At 39.8% G+C, this 17,556-nt stretch overlaps 1 protein-coding gene across 1 annotated transcript in view; it reads right to left on the bottom strand.

Annotated features, from left to right (window-relative positions):
• The window catches only part of LOC105497818 (cathepsin S), a 68,252-nt gene that overhangs the window by 38,323 nt on the left and 12,373 nt on the right, over positions 1–17,556 (bottom strand). The window contains exons 2-3 of the mRNA XM_011769222.3: positions 1,331–1,427; positions 18–144 (exon numbers count right to left, since the gene is read on the bottom strand). Of these exons, the coding sequence (XP_011767524.1) occupies positions 18–143 (126 nt within the window). The 5' untranslated portion in view covers position 144; positions 1,331–1,427. The remainder of the gene's footprint in view (positions 1–17; positions 145–1,330; positions 1,428–17,556) is intronic.

Genomic DNA, 17,556 nt, shown 5'->3' with positions numbered 1-17,556 from the left:
GTGGCAATCCAGTCTACCTTTTCCTTGTATTGTTTGCCATAGGTTTTCTTCCAGAGATGCCAGTGATGATCCAGGGTAGGATCTTTATGCAACTGCGCCACTGCAGAGGAGCACACCAAGAGCACACAAACCAGCTGTTTCATTCTGTGTAAGGAAAGGTAACATAGGAAGTGTTGCTATTAGCTGCATATATTGTGACCATATTTTTTCATAAGAGAAAATAACAATGCAAAGTCTATCAAAGGGACAGACTTTTTTTTATTATTATTATACTTTAAGTTCTAGGGTACATGTGCACAACGTGCAGGTTTGTTACATATGTATACTTGTGTCATGTTGGTGTGCTGCACCTATCAACTCATCAGCACCCATCAACTCGTCATTTACATCAGGTATAACTCCCAATGCCATCCTTCCCCACTCCCCCCTCCCTACAACAGGCCCCGGTGTGTGATGTTCCCCTTCCCGTGTCCAAGTGACCTCATTGTTCAATAGGGACAGAGTATTATAAAGAGAATTATACAGGAAAATTCCTGGGATATATAGTCACAGGGAATAGCTGCAGATTTATGTCTGAAATACTACTTCCAATGCTTAGTAGCACTTTAAAAAGTGATTTTCAGGAATTTCCCAGTATCTGGTAAACCAAACACATCTAGGGGGTTAGAAAACAGGGACTTTCCAGGATTTGCCAACAAATCTAATCAAAGGAAATCTCTTTCTCTCTCTCTCTCTCTCTCTCAAAAAAAAAAAAAAAATCATCCTTAAGAGAGGCAAACCTCTGAAAAATCAGTTTATCTCCTGAATTTTTGGATACATGAGCTCTTCTTAACTGACTTATTTAAATATCCACAGTCTTTACAGATAGTTAAAAGACAACTCTCATTCACATCTTTAGGTAGGTTATTTTCCTTTTTATCTTTTTTTTCCAATGATCAGACATCTGTTTCAAATGAAGCAATTAACTACTCTTTAAAATGCCACTTCTGTATTTAATTCAAGAGACTTCAACAGAAATTTAGCGACTAGCTCCCTCAAACTGGATTCTACTTTCTTTTCCTTTCTTTTCAATTGAAAACATCTGGAATTTTAAACATGTAAACCTTTTAATTATATTCCAAAGAAAGCCACGTTTCAGCCTCAACTTAGATGCTTAGATGCTCAAGCAGACATTAACTTTTTAAAAATAGAGAAGAAGCAAATTGAACGACATGACTTTTTAGTTTACTTCCTGAAACCAAAGATTGAAAACCTAGCAGGCAGAACAAGTTACAAACACAAACAGAGTGTTTGAAGACCAAATGGGAGAAAAAGAACAAACAGTACATACGTGATAGAACCAGCAGGTGCTCCTACAGTAAGAATCCTTGAATTGATGGGCTCTCTTCTAAGATTTCAAAGCAGCAGGGAGATTTCAGTTCAACTGACTTTAAAAGAAATTGGAACTTGTCACATGAGGTATCCATAATGAGGAAGTGAACTTTCATTTCAGTTTCGTTTAAAATCTAGCTAGTACAGTCACCTCTAGTCGTCTCCCTATGGTCTTGGGAACAAAGTGGATACAGTAAGCCATCAAGAAGAGCCCTTGTCTGAGCCCAGTGGCTCACGCCTATAATCCCAGCACTTTGGGAGGCTGAGGCGGGAGGATCACTTGAGGCCAGGAATTCAAGACCAACCTGGGCAATATAGCAAGATCCTGTTTCTGCAAAAAAATTTTTTTAATTAGCTGGACATGGTGGTGCATGCTTGTAGTCCCAGCTGAGAGGGAGGGTGAGTTGGAAGAATTGCTTCAGTCTAGGAGGACAAGGCTGCAGTGAGCCATGATTATACCACTGTGTTTCAGCCTGGATGACAGATCAAGACCCTATCTCAAAAAAAAAAATTAAATTAAATTTTAAAAACACCAACTTTTACATGGAAAACACTTAGTTATAAAGAGATTAAGATAAAGCTCCCAAAATCCCAGCTCCTTTTATGATTTCCTAGGAAAACCTGTCTTACTGCTTTTAACACAATTCATTCATGATCTGATATTGTCTGATTCTCACTCACCCATTCCTTCGTTCATCAACTCAAAATGTCTTTATTAATATATACTATATGTATAGTTTAGTAATATGCATGTGTGTGTGTGTGTGTGTGTTAGTATATTCATGGAAAAAAGAATACACTCAAATATATCCAATTGAGAATGGTTATCTGGGTGGAGTGGGAGCAAGATGAACTATCATCTTTTAAATTTGCATTTTCCTAATTACTAATGAGGTTGAGGATCTTTTCACACATTTATTGACCGTTTGAATTTTCTGTGAATTTCCCGTTCATCTTTTTTGCTCATTTTTCTATTGTATTGTTGCTTTTTCTTAGGGATTTGTGGGAGGGGTGTGTGTGTGTGTGTGTGTGTGTGTGTGTGTGTGTTTTCCAAGATGGAGCTGTGCTTTATCTCCCATGCTGGAGTGCATTGGCGTGATCTTGGCTCACTGCAACCTCCGCCTTCCAGGTTCAACGATTCTCTGCCTCAGCCTCCCAAGTAGTTAGGATCACAGGCGCCTGCCAGCACGTCCAGCTAATTTTTGTATTTTTAGTAGAGACAGGGTTTCACCATCTTGGCCAGACTGGTCTTGAACTCTTGACCTCGTGATCCACCCACCCCGGCCTCCCAAAGTGCTGGGATTACAGGTGTGAGCCACCATGCCTGGCCAAGGTGTATGTGTTTTAAAAATATATCCTGGCTTCTAATCTTTGACAGTTATATACCCTTAAAAACATCTTCCCTTAGTCTTCCATTTGTCTTTTATTTTGTTTTTTCTTCCTTTGAATAAGCCTATGAAATTCCACTTGTCTTTTAGTCTTGTTTATAGTGAGTTTTTCTATATGAAATTTTTTTGTGTGTTGAGGTAGAACATTTTATTCAGCTTTTCTGTGTAATCTATACTGTTTGTGTTTCATATAAGAAAGTTTTCCTCATCCAAATGTAATAAAGATACACTCATTTTTATACTTTTAGAAAGCGTTTTATTTATCTTTTCTATGGCTACTGCTTTTAGGTGTTTAATTCACCTGGAATTTAGTTTTGTGTATGGTATGAGGTAGGGAACTTATTTTCTTTGTTTTCCCATTTTGATTCTACCTCTATCATACACCAAATTCTCATACATAGATAGGTCAGTTTCTGAGCTCATGAAGTTGTTCTTTTTATCAATTGCTACTTCAGTATCACACAGTTTTAATTAAAACAGCTTTGTAGGCCGGGCGCGGTGGCTCATGCCTGTAATCCCAGCACTTTGGGAGGCTGAGGCGGGTGGATCACGAGGTCAGGAGATCAAGATCATCCTGGCTAACACGGTGAAACCCCGTCTCTACTAAAAATACAAAAAATTAGCCAGGCGTTGTGGTGGGCGCCTGTAGTCCCAGCTATTCGGGAGGCTGAGACAGGAGAATGGCGTGAACCCAGGAGGCGGAGTTTGCAGTGAGCCGAGATGGTGCCACTGCACTCCAGCCTGGGCGACACAGCAAGACTCCATCTCAAAAAACAAAAAAAAAACCAGCTTTGTAATATGTCTTGATGTCTGGTGATGCAAGTCATCTAGGTCACCCCATCATTGTTCTTCTTTTTAAACATTGTCTTTGCATTTTGTCTTCTTTATATGAACTTTTCAAATCAGTTTATCAAGTTCCCTGAAAAACTCTGTTAGAGTTTTTTGCTTTTTTCTTTTGGAGACAGGGTTTCGTTCTGTCACCCAGGCTGAAGTGCAGTGATGCAATCATGGCTCACTGCAGCCTTGACCTCCCGGGCTCAAGTGATCCTCCCGCCTCAGCCTCCGGAGTGGCTGGGACTACAGGCGCACACCACCATGCCCGGCTAATTTTGTTTTTTATTTTTTGTAGATAAGGGGTTTCACCATGTTGCCCAGGCTGGCCTCAAACTCCTGGGCTCAAGCAATCTGCCCGCATTGGCCTCCTAAAGTGCTGGGAATACAGGCATGAGCCCCCAAGTCTGGCTATTAGAGTTTTTATTTGAATATATGCATACATTTGGGGAGAAGTAGCATCATTATGTTGATTCATCTCAGCTATAGTAGACATGTTTGTGTTTGTAACCATACAGATTTTTTTTAAAAAGATACTTCTTATGGAAAATTTAAAACACATGTAAAAGTAAAGATAGTAGTAAAATGAGCTGCCATGAAACCATTGTCTTGTTTCAACAAGGATCAGTACATGGCCAATCTTATTCATCTTCCCACTCCTACTACCTGAATTATATTAAACAAATTCCAGACATTCTATCATTTCATATGTAAATGTCCCTGTGTGTGTCTTTAAAAGACAGAGACTATTAAACAAATACAATACCACAATACTATTATCACATCTAAAATAAAAGAACAATAATTTCTTTTTTTTTTTTTTTTTTGAGACAGAGTCTCACTCACTTGCCCAGGCTGGAGTGCGCTGGTGTGATCCCAGCTCACTGCAACCTCTGCCTCCCAAGTTCAAGCGATTCTCCTGCCTCAGCCTCCCAAGTAGCTGGGATTACAGGCGTGTGCCACCACACCCAGCTAATTTTTGTATTTTTAGTAGAGATGGGGTTTCACCATGTTGGCCAGGCTGGTCTCGAACTCCTGACCTTAGGTGATCCACTCACCTCAGCCTCCCAAAGTACTGGGATTACAGGCGTGAGCCACTTTATTGTCATAAGAAATTATGACAATAATTTCTTAATGTCATCAGACATCCTATCAATGTTCACATTTCCCTGTCTTATACATTTTTTACTTGTTTGAATTGAGATTTAAATAAACGCCATATATTGTGAAACCATTGAGTTATGTTTATATCATTATGAATTCATGGATTTAAACATATTTGATGTGTTTCAATCCATTCCAGTTTTCTCCTTATTGATACTCATATTGTCTCATTTTTGGTCAGTAGGAATTTATTCAAATTGGCTCTTTATTGCAGACAGAGTTTGTATGTTTGGCATAATATTAGCACTCTTTAAAAGCTTCCTTTCTTTCTAATAATGACAGACTATTGCAGGTTTGTCTTGAACAATTCCTGCCCCAGACCTCGAATCAGCCATTTCTCCAAGGAGGTCTGGTTCCTTTTAGTGGAAACAATGTTTAAATACCATAATCTAGGAACTAGCAGTGTTTGGGATAGCAGATTGACCATTGTTGCTAAGCCTTTTCAGTAGATGGAACTAGGAAATATCTTTTTTTAAAAAAATTAAATAGATAACAAGCTGACACTGATACTTCAAATTCAAATTCAAGACTATAGGGTTTACTCACCCCATCAATCTTGTATCTACACTTCTTTTCAAACATGCTTAAAACATCTGGGTTCTCTAAAGTATCAACTCAAGTACTTGTTTGATTTATCCTGTAAAATTGCAGAATAACAACAACAAGCCTATGACCAATAAGATTATTAATGAAAACAAATTAGAGATTTTAAAGTAGAGGGGGACAGGTTTTTCTCCATTAAGCCATATTCTGCTAAGGATGTAAGTCAATTACTGTGTTTTGAAGTCACCTGGAATAGCTCCCGGTATGGTTATGCTCCACCTCCATACACAGGTTTATTTGTTTCATTTTACTTCTTCCTTTTAGGGATTGCTTTTTACACTTATGTAATTTCATTTTATAATTATGTAAAACATTTATGTGGATCCAAAGTGAAATCAACGCAATGAGGTATATTCAAAGAACTCTAGCCTTTCTCCTTTTGTTTTACACTATTTCCTTTTTTCCTTAATTGGTAATCATTTAAACAATTTATGGTTTATCTTCCCATTTTTAAAACTATGCAAATATGCCTATATATTAATATTCTTTCATCTTAAGTGAACACTAACATATTATACATACTTTATCTTGTTTTTTCACTTAGCATTTCTTTTTATTTCAGTCAATCACTTAACATTTTATTAAGAAAAATTATTCAGGCAAAAGAGATTATCAGGTGTCCTTTCAGTGATGTGCTGGGTATTATTTAGTGGACCTTTATAGGATTTGTTTGATTCTTTTTAAAGTTGTAAAAAACTGATAACTATGCAAATGATACCTATACATGGCAATGCAAATAAATTTTGTATTGTAGATTTTACTGAATAGAGAAATATAGAGAATGTAGATCTCTGTCAGTCAAATTCTTTTTTTTTTTTTTTTTTTTTAAAGACACAGCCTCACTCCGTCGCCCACACTGGAGTGCAGTGGTGTGATCTCAGATCTCGGCTCACTGCAACCTCTGCCTCCCAGGTTTAAGTGATTCTCCTGCCTCAGCCTCCCCAGTAGCTGATATTACAGGCATGCACCGCAATGCCCAACTAATTTTTGCGTTTTCAGTAGATACAGGGTTTCATCATGTTGGCAAGGCTGGTCCTAAACTCCTGACCTCAGGCGATCCACCCGCCTCGGCTTCCCAGAGTGCCAGGATTACAGGCATGAGCCCCTGCACCTGGCCTCAAATTCTTATTTGAACTGACTTTAATCTTACTGATCCCTTATTAATTAATGAGGTAAAGAAAATCTTTGATGCGTTAGTTGTATATTTGTTCTCAACTTTTTAGAAACTATACTTTAGCAATTAAATCCTGATAACTCCACAGTAGTATACAGTGTTCATTTATTTTTATGGCCACCTCGCATCTTTTGAACAATATTCCCATGTCTGGAGAATTTCCCACGTTCTAAATTTTGCTTCTCCAAATTGAAGCCAAAACTCCATCTTCAAGGCTCCAATGCAGTTAAGGCACAGACATGAGACCTAGCCTTTGCCAGTCAGACACACCTGTATAGAACACCATTTTGCAAGTGGGTAAGTGATGAACCAGAAGTATGTAAAATCCTCCTTTTGGTGAGAATGGCAGTAGTGATGTCTCCCAGCAGCAGCAGCAGCAGCAGCAGCAACAGCAGATATTCTAACATCTGGTCCCCAGTGTCACCGGTTCAAGCTGTAGTGTTTATGTCAAATATTGTGTGTGCTCAGTGGCATCATAGCTTGAGCAGTCCTCTCTGTGTGGTTTTGGTGATGTTTGTGGTTATACAATAAACAAACCTCACCGACTTTCTGGCCTTTCATAGATTCTTTGAGTTTTCTGCACTTCTTTTTTTTTTTTTTTTTTTTTGAGATGGAGTTTCACTCTTGTTGTCCAGGCTGGAGTGCAATGGCACGATCTCGGCTCACTGCAACCTCCGCCTCCCAGGTTCAAGTGATTCTCCTGCCTCAGCCTCCCAAGTAGTTGTGATTACAGGCATGCGCCACCACGCCCGGCTAATTTTGTATTTTTAGTAGAGATGGGGTTTCGCCACATTGGCCAGGCTGGTTTGGAACTCCTGACCTCAGGTGATCTGCCCACCTCGGCGTCCCAAAGTGCTGGGATTACAGGCACAAGCCACCGCGCCCGGCCACTTCCTGCACATTTTAAATAAACTGTAGTACCCAGCTAGATGAACCCGGTAATGACATCCACAGCTGTGTTGAGTTTGGAGAAACAAGGGTGGAGTGTCAGAAGCTAGAATGGGGAAGGTGCTTTTCTCAGGCTGCAAACAGGAAAGTCAAGAAGAGAGCTATTGTGGAGCTCTCAATAATTTCAGATTGCCTTCGCTATTCTTCTTTACATGTCTCATCTCATATCTGATGTTTTTTGCTTTTAGCCTTGATTCCTTTATATGTATTTCTAACCACAGAAATATATAGTTCAATTTCCTTAATGAGGAAATTAGCAGAGGAACAAATTTCTTTCCATCAAGATTAAAATGGTAGACAACTGCTTTTACAAGGGATCATGTATTTTTCCAGTCATTATTTCTCTGTCTGACAAGGTCTGTAAATCTACACTTAGTACAGAGCATAAATGTGGTGATTAGACAACGGCACACCTTCTGCCTCCATTCCTGGGTATTGCCTACATGGAATTGTGTATGAAATTATGTCTCTAGCTGTTTCCGGTAATCCTCTACCAAGTGGGAAAAAAATTCGAGGTTAATTGTGTTTTCTAGTGGTACTCTAAACCGGATTCAGGACGGCAATGGCCATCTAAATGTCTTCCCTTGTTTATTTCTAAATCCATAAATTAATTCTAAATTTACCAAGAAACTAAGTTGAGTTGGTCCCCAAATTGAACAGGGCTCTCAGGGACATACCCACTTCTTCCCAGCCTGCCTTCAGACTCAATAAGTAAGCAGAGACTGTTGATACACATGACCCCTGGTTAATATGTAGGTTGTAGAAGAAACAAAAATTTTACTTATGGAAGGCAGGGAGAATAGAGATGAATTACCTTTTGTGAGAAAAAGAACAAGTGACATATTAACTGCTATTGTATTTTCTATTGTCAGGACGTGGGCTGAGTAAAAAGCCTAAAAGCTTTTGCATATGTCTTGGTTCTACCATCTATTGGTTATAAGGCCTGGAACAAGTAAGTTAACATGCCCGTGGCTCACTTTCCCTAGGCATAAGTAAGAGAATGCTGACTTAATGGCAACTAAACAGTAGAAGACACCAGCATTAGAATGTAATTATAATATTGCTCCATGTAAAATGTAAGATTTTACAGTTCCAACTAATTATTCCTAAGTCCGTTCCTTTTGCAGAACAAGTTTCTAATAAAGTACTCAGTATTAAGATAGATGGTTATGAGCAAGTGCTACCATTTAGGATATTCATTTGAAATACTAATGCTACTGGCATTTTTTTTTTTTTTTTTTTTTTTTTTTTTTGAGACAGAGCCTTGCTCTGTCGCCTAGGCTGGAGTGCAGTGGCGCGATCTCGGCTCACAGCAACCTCTGCCTCCCAGGTTCAAATGATTCACCTGCCTCAGCCTCCTGAGTAGCTGGGATTACAGGCGTGCCACCACGCCTGGCTAGTTTTGTATTTTTAGAAGAGACATGTTGGCCATGTTGGCCAGGCTGGTCTTGAAATCCTGACCTCAGGTGATCCACTCGCCTCAGCCTCCCAAAGTGTTGGGATTACAGGCGTGAGCCACTGCACCTGGCCAAGAAAAACATCTTTAATACAAAAACACAGAAAGGTTGACCATAATAGGAAGCTAAAAGCTAGATCACACAAACGCAAGCAACAGCAAAATGCGGGTATAATTATTCAAATATCAGTCAGAGTAGACTTTAAAGCAAGAAGCATTATGAGGCTAAAGAGGGAATTTCATAATGATAAAGAAATAAATGATAAAGAGATCCACCAGGAAGAGATTAAAATCTTAAATCTGTATGCTCCTCAAAACACGGCCTCAGAGTTCCATAAAGCAAAGATTGCCAGAGCTAAAAGGAAAAATGGACAAAATTTACAATCATAGTGGGAGGCTTTGAGATACCTCTTTCAATAGCTTGTAGAATAAGCAAATGGAATAAATTAATAACGATATAGAAGATCTGAATAACACAATTAACAAACTTGTCCTAATTAAGACTTATACAGCCTGTTCTCAACAACAGAATCCTTTTTTTTTTTTTTTTTTTTTCACCCAGGCAGGAGAGCAGAGGCAGGATCATGGCTCACTGCAGCTTTGAACTGCTGGGTCCATGTGATTCTCCCATCTCAGCCTCCCAAGTAGCTGGGACCCCAGCCCCAAGCCACTGCACTGGGCTCAGAAAATTTCTTTTGAAGGGCACACAGAATATTTGACAAAATTGACTCTGTATGTGCTGGGCCATAAAATATTCAGATTATTTAGAGTATGTTCTCTGACCACGGTGATATTAAGCTAGGCCCAATAACAAAAAGGTAATTAGAAAACCTCCCATTTAAAGTGATATACTTCTTAATAACTATGGTTATTAAGAAGAAGAAATCATAATGGCAATTAGAAAATATTTTGAACCGAGCAATAATTTTTTAAAATGACATATAAAAATGTGTGAGATCCAGCTAAACCAGTGCTTAGAAAGAAATTTATAACTTTTTAATGCATATATTAGAAAATAAAAATGGCCAAAAATCAGTGGTCTAAGCTGCCACCTTGAGAAGCAAAAGGAAGAACATCAGAGGAGATGTTTTGATGTTCTATATTTCCCCCCTCCCTTTTTTTTTTTTTTTTTTTCTGACATGAAGTCTTGCTCTGTTGCCCAGGCTGGAGTGCGGTGGTGCAATCTTGGCTCACTGCAACCTCCATCTCCTGGGTTCAAGTGATTCTTCTGCCTTAGCCTCCCAAGTAGCTGGGACTACAGGTGTTCACCACCACACCCAGTTAATTTTGTATTTTAAGTGGAGATGGGGGGGGTTCTGCATGTTGGTCAGGCTGGTCTTGAACTCCTGACCTCAGTTGATACACTCGCCTTGGCCTCCCAAAATGCTGGGATTATAGGCGTGAGCCACTGCGCTTGGCCATCTTTTGGACTAAATAAAGACTGTTGAGCTACTCTGGCAGTACTCTTTTTAGAAAAGCACTTGTAGCAAAATTGTGCTTTCAATAAATGATATTAGGTTGTGCATTTTATCTTTGAACTCTCAAACTCTGTTTTTTTTTTGTTTGTTTTCAAAATAAGAAGTTTCTAGCAAATATGGAAAAGAGGAAATACCCAAATTGACATGTTTTAATGAGTTAAATATTATGCATCTTCTGTGCCAGGCATCGTACAGGGCACTGAAGCTCTTTCCCGCCCATTATTTTATTTGATCCTCCCAACAACCTGTGAGGTGGTAGTGGTAGCAATAGTATCCCTATTCTATAGATTAGGAAACTGGGACTTAGAAAGGCTTGTCTAAAACCATTGTGGAAATAAGTGGTGGAACTGGAACTTGAAGTCCACACCATTTTCAACATTCTTGCTGCCTGGGCTAGATATTGTATTTCTTACCAGGCTGGAGCAGTGGTGTCTTGGAGCTGGCTTGTATTGACACTCGTTCACGAAAACTACTTATACCCACTTCATCCTCACTCCATCTTTAGTAGCATTGCATTGGTAGTTTAAAATAAGCAAACTTCACAAATCAGGTTTATTGTATTGTATTGTATTGTATTGTATTGTATTGTATTGTATTGTATTGTATTGTATTGTATTGTATTGTATTGTATTTTTTTGAGACAGTCTCACTCTGTCACCCAGGCTGGAGTGCAGTGGCGTGATCTTAGCTCACTGCAGCCTCCATCTCCCAGGTTCAAGTGATTATCCTGCTTCAACCGCCCACCACCATGCCCGGCTAATTTTTTTCATTTTTATTTTTATTTTTGAGACAGAGTCTTACTCTGTCGCCTAAGCTGGAGTGCAGTGGCGTGATCTCGGCTCACGGCAACGTCCGTCCCCAGGGTTCAATCAATTCTCCTGCCTCAGCCTCCTGAGTAGCTGCGATTACAGACATGCACCACCACACCCGGCTAATTTTTTGTATTTTTTTGTAAAGATGGGGTTTCACCACATTTGCCTGGCTGGTCTCCACCTTCCTGAGTTCAAGTGATCTGCCTGCCTCGGCCTCCCAAATTGCTAGGTTTACAGATGTGAGCCACTGCGCCTGGCCTATTTATTGTTTTAATCTGGAGAGCCAGTTGTTAAACACTTACCAGCATGCAACTGGGCTGGACTCAGAAGGCACAGCATCCACTTAAGTTCGTCTTCTTTGCATCTTTCTTATTTTGTTCAAGACTTGGCATTGTAAGAAGTGGCAATACTGGCTTGAATTACTATAGTTTCTCAGTTTCAGATTTTACGGAATAGCAAAACTTGAAGAAAATATTAGAGGGCCAACTTAAGGCTTTTTTTTTTTTTAGTTCATCAAATAAGGATATTTAAAATGTGTTATCTTCACTCATCATCATTTCAAAATTGAAGGAGCATTTTAACACGAAAAAAGGAAAGGAAATAATCTCAGAATTTAGAAGTCGATTATATTTGGTTTTGTTAAAAACTCACTCCAGCTGGGCGTGGTGGCTCACGCCTGTAATCCCAGCACTTTGGGAGGTCGAGGCAGGCAGATCACTTCAGACCAGGAGTTCAAGACCAGTCTGGGTAAGATGGCGAAACCTCGTCTGCACTAAAAATACAAAAACTTTAGCTGGGCATGGTAGTGTGTGCCTGTAATCCCAGCTACTCAGGATGCTGAGGTGGGAGGATCACCTGAGCACTGGAGGTCAAGGCTGCAGTGAACCATGATGGCACCACTGCACTTCAGCCTGGGTGACAGTGAGAGACAGATCCTGGCTCAAAACAACAAAACAAAACAAAACAAAAAAGTCTCACTCTATTGTCTATATTTTAATCATTTAACTGAAGACTAATGAAAATATTATCAAGGACAAATATCCCACAAAACAGGGATTTTTGTTTGTTCAGATGTATCTCAAGCACCTATAACACAGTATCTAGCACTCAGTAAATATTTGATGAAAGAATGAAAGATTTGCAGGAATCTGGTGACCAAAGTTTGGCCACGAGTGGTGTAAGCTACCCGACTTGGCATCTTGGCTAGTCAGTCAGCTAACATATTTGAATTATTTAAGAAATATGAAAGAAAAAAATGCACAAATCCTATCTTAGGTTGCGAAAATCTAGTTGGGAGTTATAGAAGATGGATGCCTAAACATGGCTTAATCTCAAGGACAACTATTATCAAAATAGTTGCTCTACTTTTAAGAGAACTATGTCGTGCCTTTATTCAAGATATTAGAAATGCCTTTGCTAGAAATTGGGAGAGTCTTTTCATGGTTCACTAATTTTCCCTAGGAATCTGCAGAACCAATGAGAATGAAAGCTTTTGAACGTACGATGATGAGGCAGAATTCTGAAGCTTCTATTTAACTGTATTGTCAGGGACATTGCAAACATCAATTATAACTGTACCAATGAGATGGTGTTGGTAGCAATGGTGTCCCTCTTCTATAGATGAGGAAACCGGAACTTAGAGAGGCTTAAGCAAGATCATTGTGGAAGGAAGTGGTGGAAGTGTGGGCATAGTGCCACAAACATTAAAAACAGGAAACATGAGCACAGAACAACTTTCCTTCAAATCATTTCTCTTTCTTACATCTACCTGGTAAGTCAGCCCAGCCCTTTGGTACAGGCACCTGTTACCAATGGCAGCAATAACAGAAGAGGCAGAGGAAGTGAAGATACCTAAGGTGGTGCTAAGGCTGAAGATGAATTATGGTTGCTTCGTTTTATTTGTAAAGTGCAAGTGCAGGCCAGTAATAGCCTTCTTTAACCAGTGTATTTTAAGTCCTATACATACAAGCAGTTTCCAACTTGTAAAAGGGTTGTGTTCTAAAACACATGTAAAGAGGCTGTTTAAAACCAAAAATAGAGGCTGGGAGCAGTGGCTCACGCCTGTAATCCCAGCACTTTGGGAGGCTGAGGCAAGCGGATCACCTGAGGTCAGGAGTTCAAGACCAGTCTGGCCAACATGGTGAAACTGAAAATACAAATATCAGCCGGGTGTGGTGGCACATGCGTGTAATCCCAGTTACTCAGGAGGCTGAGGCAAGAGAATCTCTTGCACCTGGGAGGCAGAGGTTGCAATGAGCCAAGATGGCGCCATTGCACTCCGGCCTGGGCGACAGAGACTCCATCTCAAAAACAAAAAACCAAAAATATACTCTCCTAAGAAAGAAGTATTATAAAGTGGTTATTTGTTTCTTAAACATGTCAATAAAATTAGTATGATTTAGTCTATAATGTAGCTGAAAAAGTATGTGTATGCAATAGAAAACTGTACTAGAAATATTGCTGTAAACATAATAGACTTGACCCAACTGGACTTGTTCCAGCAGCTCCTGAGACTGGGCTTCTATTGAATGAGCCTGAATTTCATTCCCTCTGATTAAACAGTGGTAGCCAACTCTCATGTAGCAGACACTGACTCTGGCCAGGCACTGTCCTAAGCACTTTACATATATTGACTCATGTCATCACCACAAAAATCCTGCGAGGTAGGCATTATTTTTCTCTATTTTACAAAAGCCCTAACCCTAGCCCAAGATCACCCTGCTATTAAATGGAAGAGGCAGGATCAGGATCCAGGCTGCCTGGCACCAGAGTTCATGCTCTTAACCACTATGTTACGTTGCCTTTCACTAAAATATAATTGACTTCTTTGATATCAACCTTTAATTCAATAGAGAGGAAAGGGAAAGTAATTCCTGAGGGTATTGGTATGGCAGGCAATAATGCAATTCTATAGAGTAGATACTCAGAAATTTTTCTTTTATTGAATATAAGTAATAAACTATTATTGCTTTGAGTGATGGGGGTCTTACAAATTCATTTTTGTACTTTTATGATAGCTAGAGTAAAAAGGTATTCAGTAGAAAGACGCAAGGTATCCAGAAGCAGGTATGAAAAAAATAAAATAAAGATGCAGATGGAATTTTCTACTGAGGCTAGGAAGATGCTAGCCTTTCCCTGGTTGTTTAAATATTCCATCTTTACACTTACAAGCTGCAATACCATGTAAGGTTTCAATCTGTCCCAGTAAGTCCTTGCTACTTTGTTAAGTCTCTGAGGGCTTCAAGCAGATACTTTTGATGTATTTTCCAGCTTTTCTATTTGTCCTCAGTGGGAAGGCTGGTCTGAATTATGTAGTTCACTATGCTGGAAGGTCAAGTCCCTGAGTCCTTGATTGACGATTTTACCATCCTCCATAACCTCTGAAACAGCGCCATCCAACAGAAATGCAGTGTAAGGCACACAGTAAATCTAAGTTCTCTAGTGGCTGTATTTAAAAAGTAAAACACGGGCCAGGCGCGGTGGCTCACGCCTGTAATACCAGTACTTTGAGAGGCCAAGGCTGGTGGATCACCTGAGGTCAGGAGTTCGAGACCAGCCTGGCCAAAATTGTGAAACCCTATCTCTACTAAAAATACAAAAATTAGCCGGGCATGGTGGTGGGCACCTGTAATCCCAGCTACTCAGGAGGGTGAGGCATGAGAATCATTTGAACCCAGTAGGCAGAGGTTACAGTGAGTCGAAATCACGCCACTGCACTCTAGCCTGGGCAACAGAGCAAGATTCCATCTGAAAAAAAAAATGTAAAACAAAACATGCACTTTGGGAGGCCGAGGTGGGTGGATCACGAGGTTAGGAGATTGAGACCATCCTGGCTAACACGGTGAAACCCTGTCTCTACTGAAAAATACAAAAAATTAGCCAGGCGTGGTGGCAGGCGCCTGTAGTCCCAGCTACTCGGGAGGCTGAGGCAGGAGAATGGCGTGAACCCGGGAGGCAGAGCTTGCAGTGAGCCGAGATCGCGCCACTGCACTCCAGCCTGGGTAACAGCGAGACTCAATTTCAAAACAAAATAAAACAAAACAAAAAAGCGAGGTAACATTGATTTTAAACCACATTTTAGGCCGGGCGCAGTGGCTCACGCCTGTAATCCCAGCACTTTGGGAGGCTGAGGTAGGCAGATCACGAGGTCCGGAGTTTGAGACCAGCCTGGCCAATATGGTGAAACCCCATCTCCACTAAAAAAAATATATACACACACACACACACACACACACACACACAGACATATATATACACACACACATATATACACATATATATATATTTCCACACTTGATTAATAAGTTGTGTTTTTTTGAAGATCTCTCTGCAAGAGCAAATGCAGGTAAGGAAGAAAATCTGAAGCTAAAATCAGAAAACCAATTTGTTGGACAACATAGAAAATCTCGTATCAGCTTCTAGTGTTTTTCAAACAACTGACACAGAAAGCAAAAGAAAATAAGGAATTGACACACTTCTGTTTTATAGAATCGCTGCTGATAATTTTTTTCTTTAAAACTTGGACAGATTCCAAAAAGTTACAGCACCTTTGTTTGTGGCTTCATTGAATATTTATGAAGAAAATGTCAGGTGTAGCCAAAATTAACAGCATTAACAGGAGACTTCCCTAAGTTTGTATATTATATTAGTCTATGAAAACATGCAAATGAATTGTAGAGACTTTATCATTACAGTTGCACATATTGGCCAGGTGCAGTGGCACATGCCTGTAATCCCAGCACTTTGGGAGGCAGAGGCAGGCGGGTTGCCTGAGGTCAGGAGTTCGAGACCAACCTGGCCAACATGGTGAAACCCCGTTTCTACTAAAAGTACAAAAAAATTAGCCGGGCGTGGTGGCTCATGCTTGTAATCCCAGCTATTCGGCAGGCCGAGGCAGGGGAATTGCTTGAACTTGGGAGGCAGAGGTTCCAGTGAGACAAGTTCGCTCCATTGCACTCTAGTCTTGGCGATGGAGTGAGACTGCATTAAAAAAAAAAAAAAGAATTGCATATATTTATGAAACTTAAAGATGAATGTTTGATCAAATTTGCCTTGATTTGTAGATTTAGCACTGTCTTTTATTATAGGGTTACAAAAATATACAAGAAAAATAACCACATGTTGTGAAAAGGTAACCGGAATCACACACTGAATGCGCAGCCTCATGTACCCTGTCCACCGTCTTACACCTCTTCTCCACTTGCCTCTTCCTCTTTCCCTTCCTCGAAGGAAAAAATTGGCTTCACATTTGTAAAAGTCATTTTAATAGTTAATCATCTCAGAGAGTAACCTGTGCTTTAATTGTTGAAACTTAACCAAAATAAGATACAGAAAATATCTGTATCTGAGAAACAGCTAGGGCTTGTCATATTTGATATTTAGTATTAAGACAGGAATGCTGGTCTTTCTTTAATCCATTTAAAACAGAGGGAAGCTATAAAGGTTTTTCTTTGAAGCTGAATTGTCAACTTAGGAAGATTTGTTGTTAAAAATTTGTTTTTGCACAAAGTAACTCACTTCCTCTTATCTGGAAAGATAAGTTGGTCATGTGTATGTTTAAAATAGAAAATTTGGAGGAAAAATAGAAACAGGGTGAAAAAGTACTTGGTAAACAGTAGCAACGAACTGGAAATATTTTCACTCCAGATTTTGTTATCTCTGGCACAGAGCAGATCTTTTAGGAAATATATGTGAAAGTGGATTAAGTTTGACTACCTTATGTAAGCCACATCTAGAAGAAAACAGTTACAAAGACTTTGGTCTCTAGATTTATTTGTACCCAGCAGATCAACTTTTGCAAAATTCCTTTGCAGTGCAGTATTATTAGAATTATGGGCCGGGTGCGGTGGCTCAAGCCTGTAATCCCAGCACTTTGGGAGGCCGAGACGGGCGGATCACGAGGTCAGGAGATCGAGACCATCCTGGCTAACACGGTGAAACCCCATCTCTACTAAAAAATACAAAAAACTAGCCGGGCGAAGTGGCGGGCGCCTGTGGTCCCAGCTACTCGGGAGGCTGAGGCAGGAGAATGGCGTAAACCCGGGAGGTGGAGCTTGCAGTGAGCTGAGATCCCGCCACTGCACTCCAGCCTGGGCGACAGAGCCAGACTCAGTCTCAAAAAAAAAAAAAAAAAAAAAAGAATTATGAATGAAATAGGAGCCTTTCACATATATGCTTATTGACAATCTTGCTCAGTATTTTATATTACTTGTTCTCTCAGAACTTTCTGTAAACTCAACTACTTAATTGGTAGTCATCCTTTGTTGTTATCCTTTAACAAATTTTATTTTATTTATTTTTTGAGACAGGGTCTTCCTCTGTCATCAGGCTG

Source organism: Macaca nemestrina, chromosome 1, assembly GCF_043159975.1.
Source record: "Macaca nemestrina isolate mMacNem1 chromosome 1, mMacNem.hap1, whole genome shotgun sequence".
In the NCBI taxonomy this organism is placed as follows: Eukaryota; Metazoa; Chordata; class Mammalia; order Primates; family Cercopithecidae; genus Macaca; species Macaca nemestrina.
Note: the sequence above shows the minus strand (reverse complement) of the source record. Positions and strands in the feature narration are given on the sequence as shown.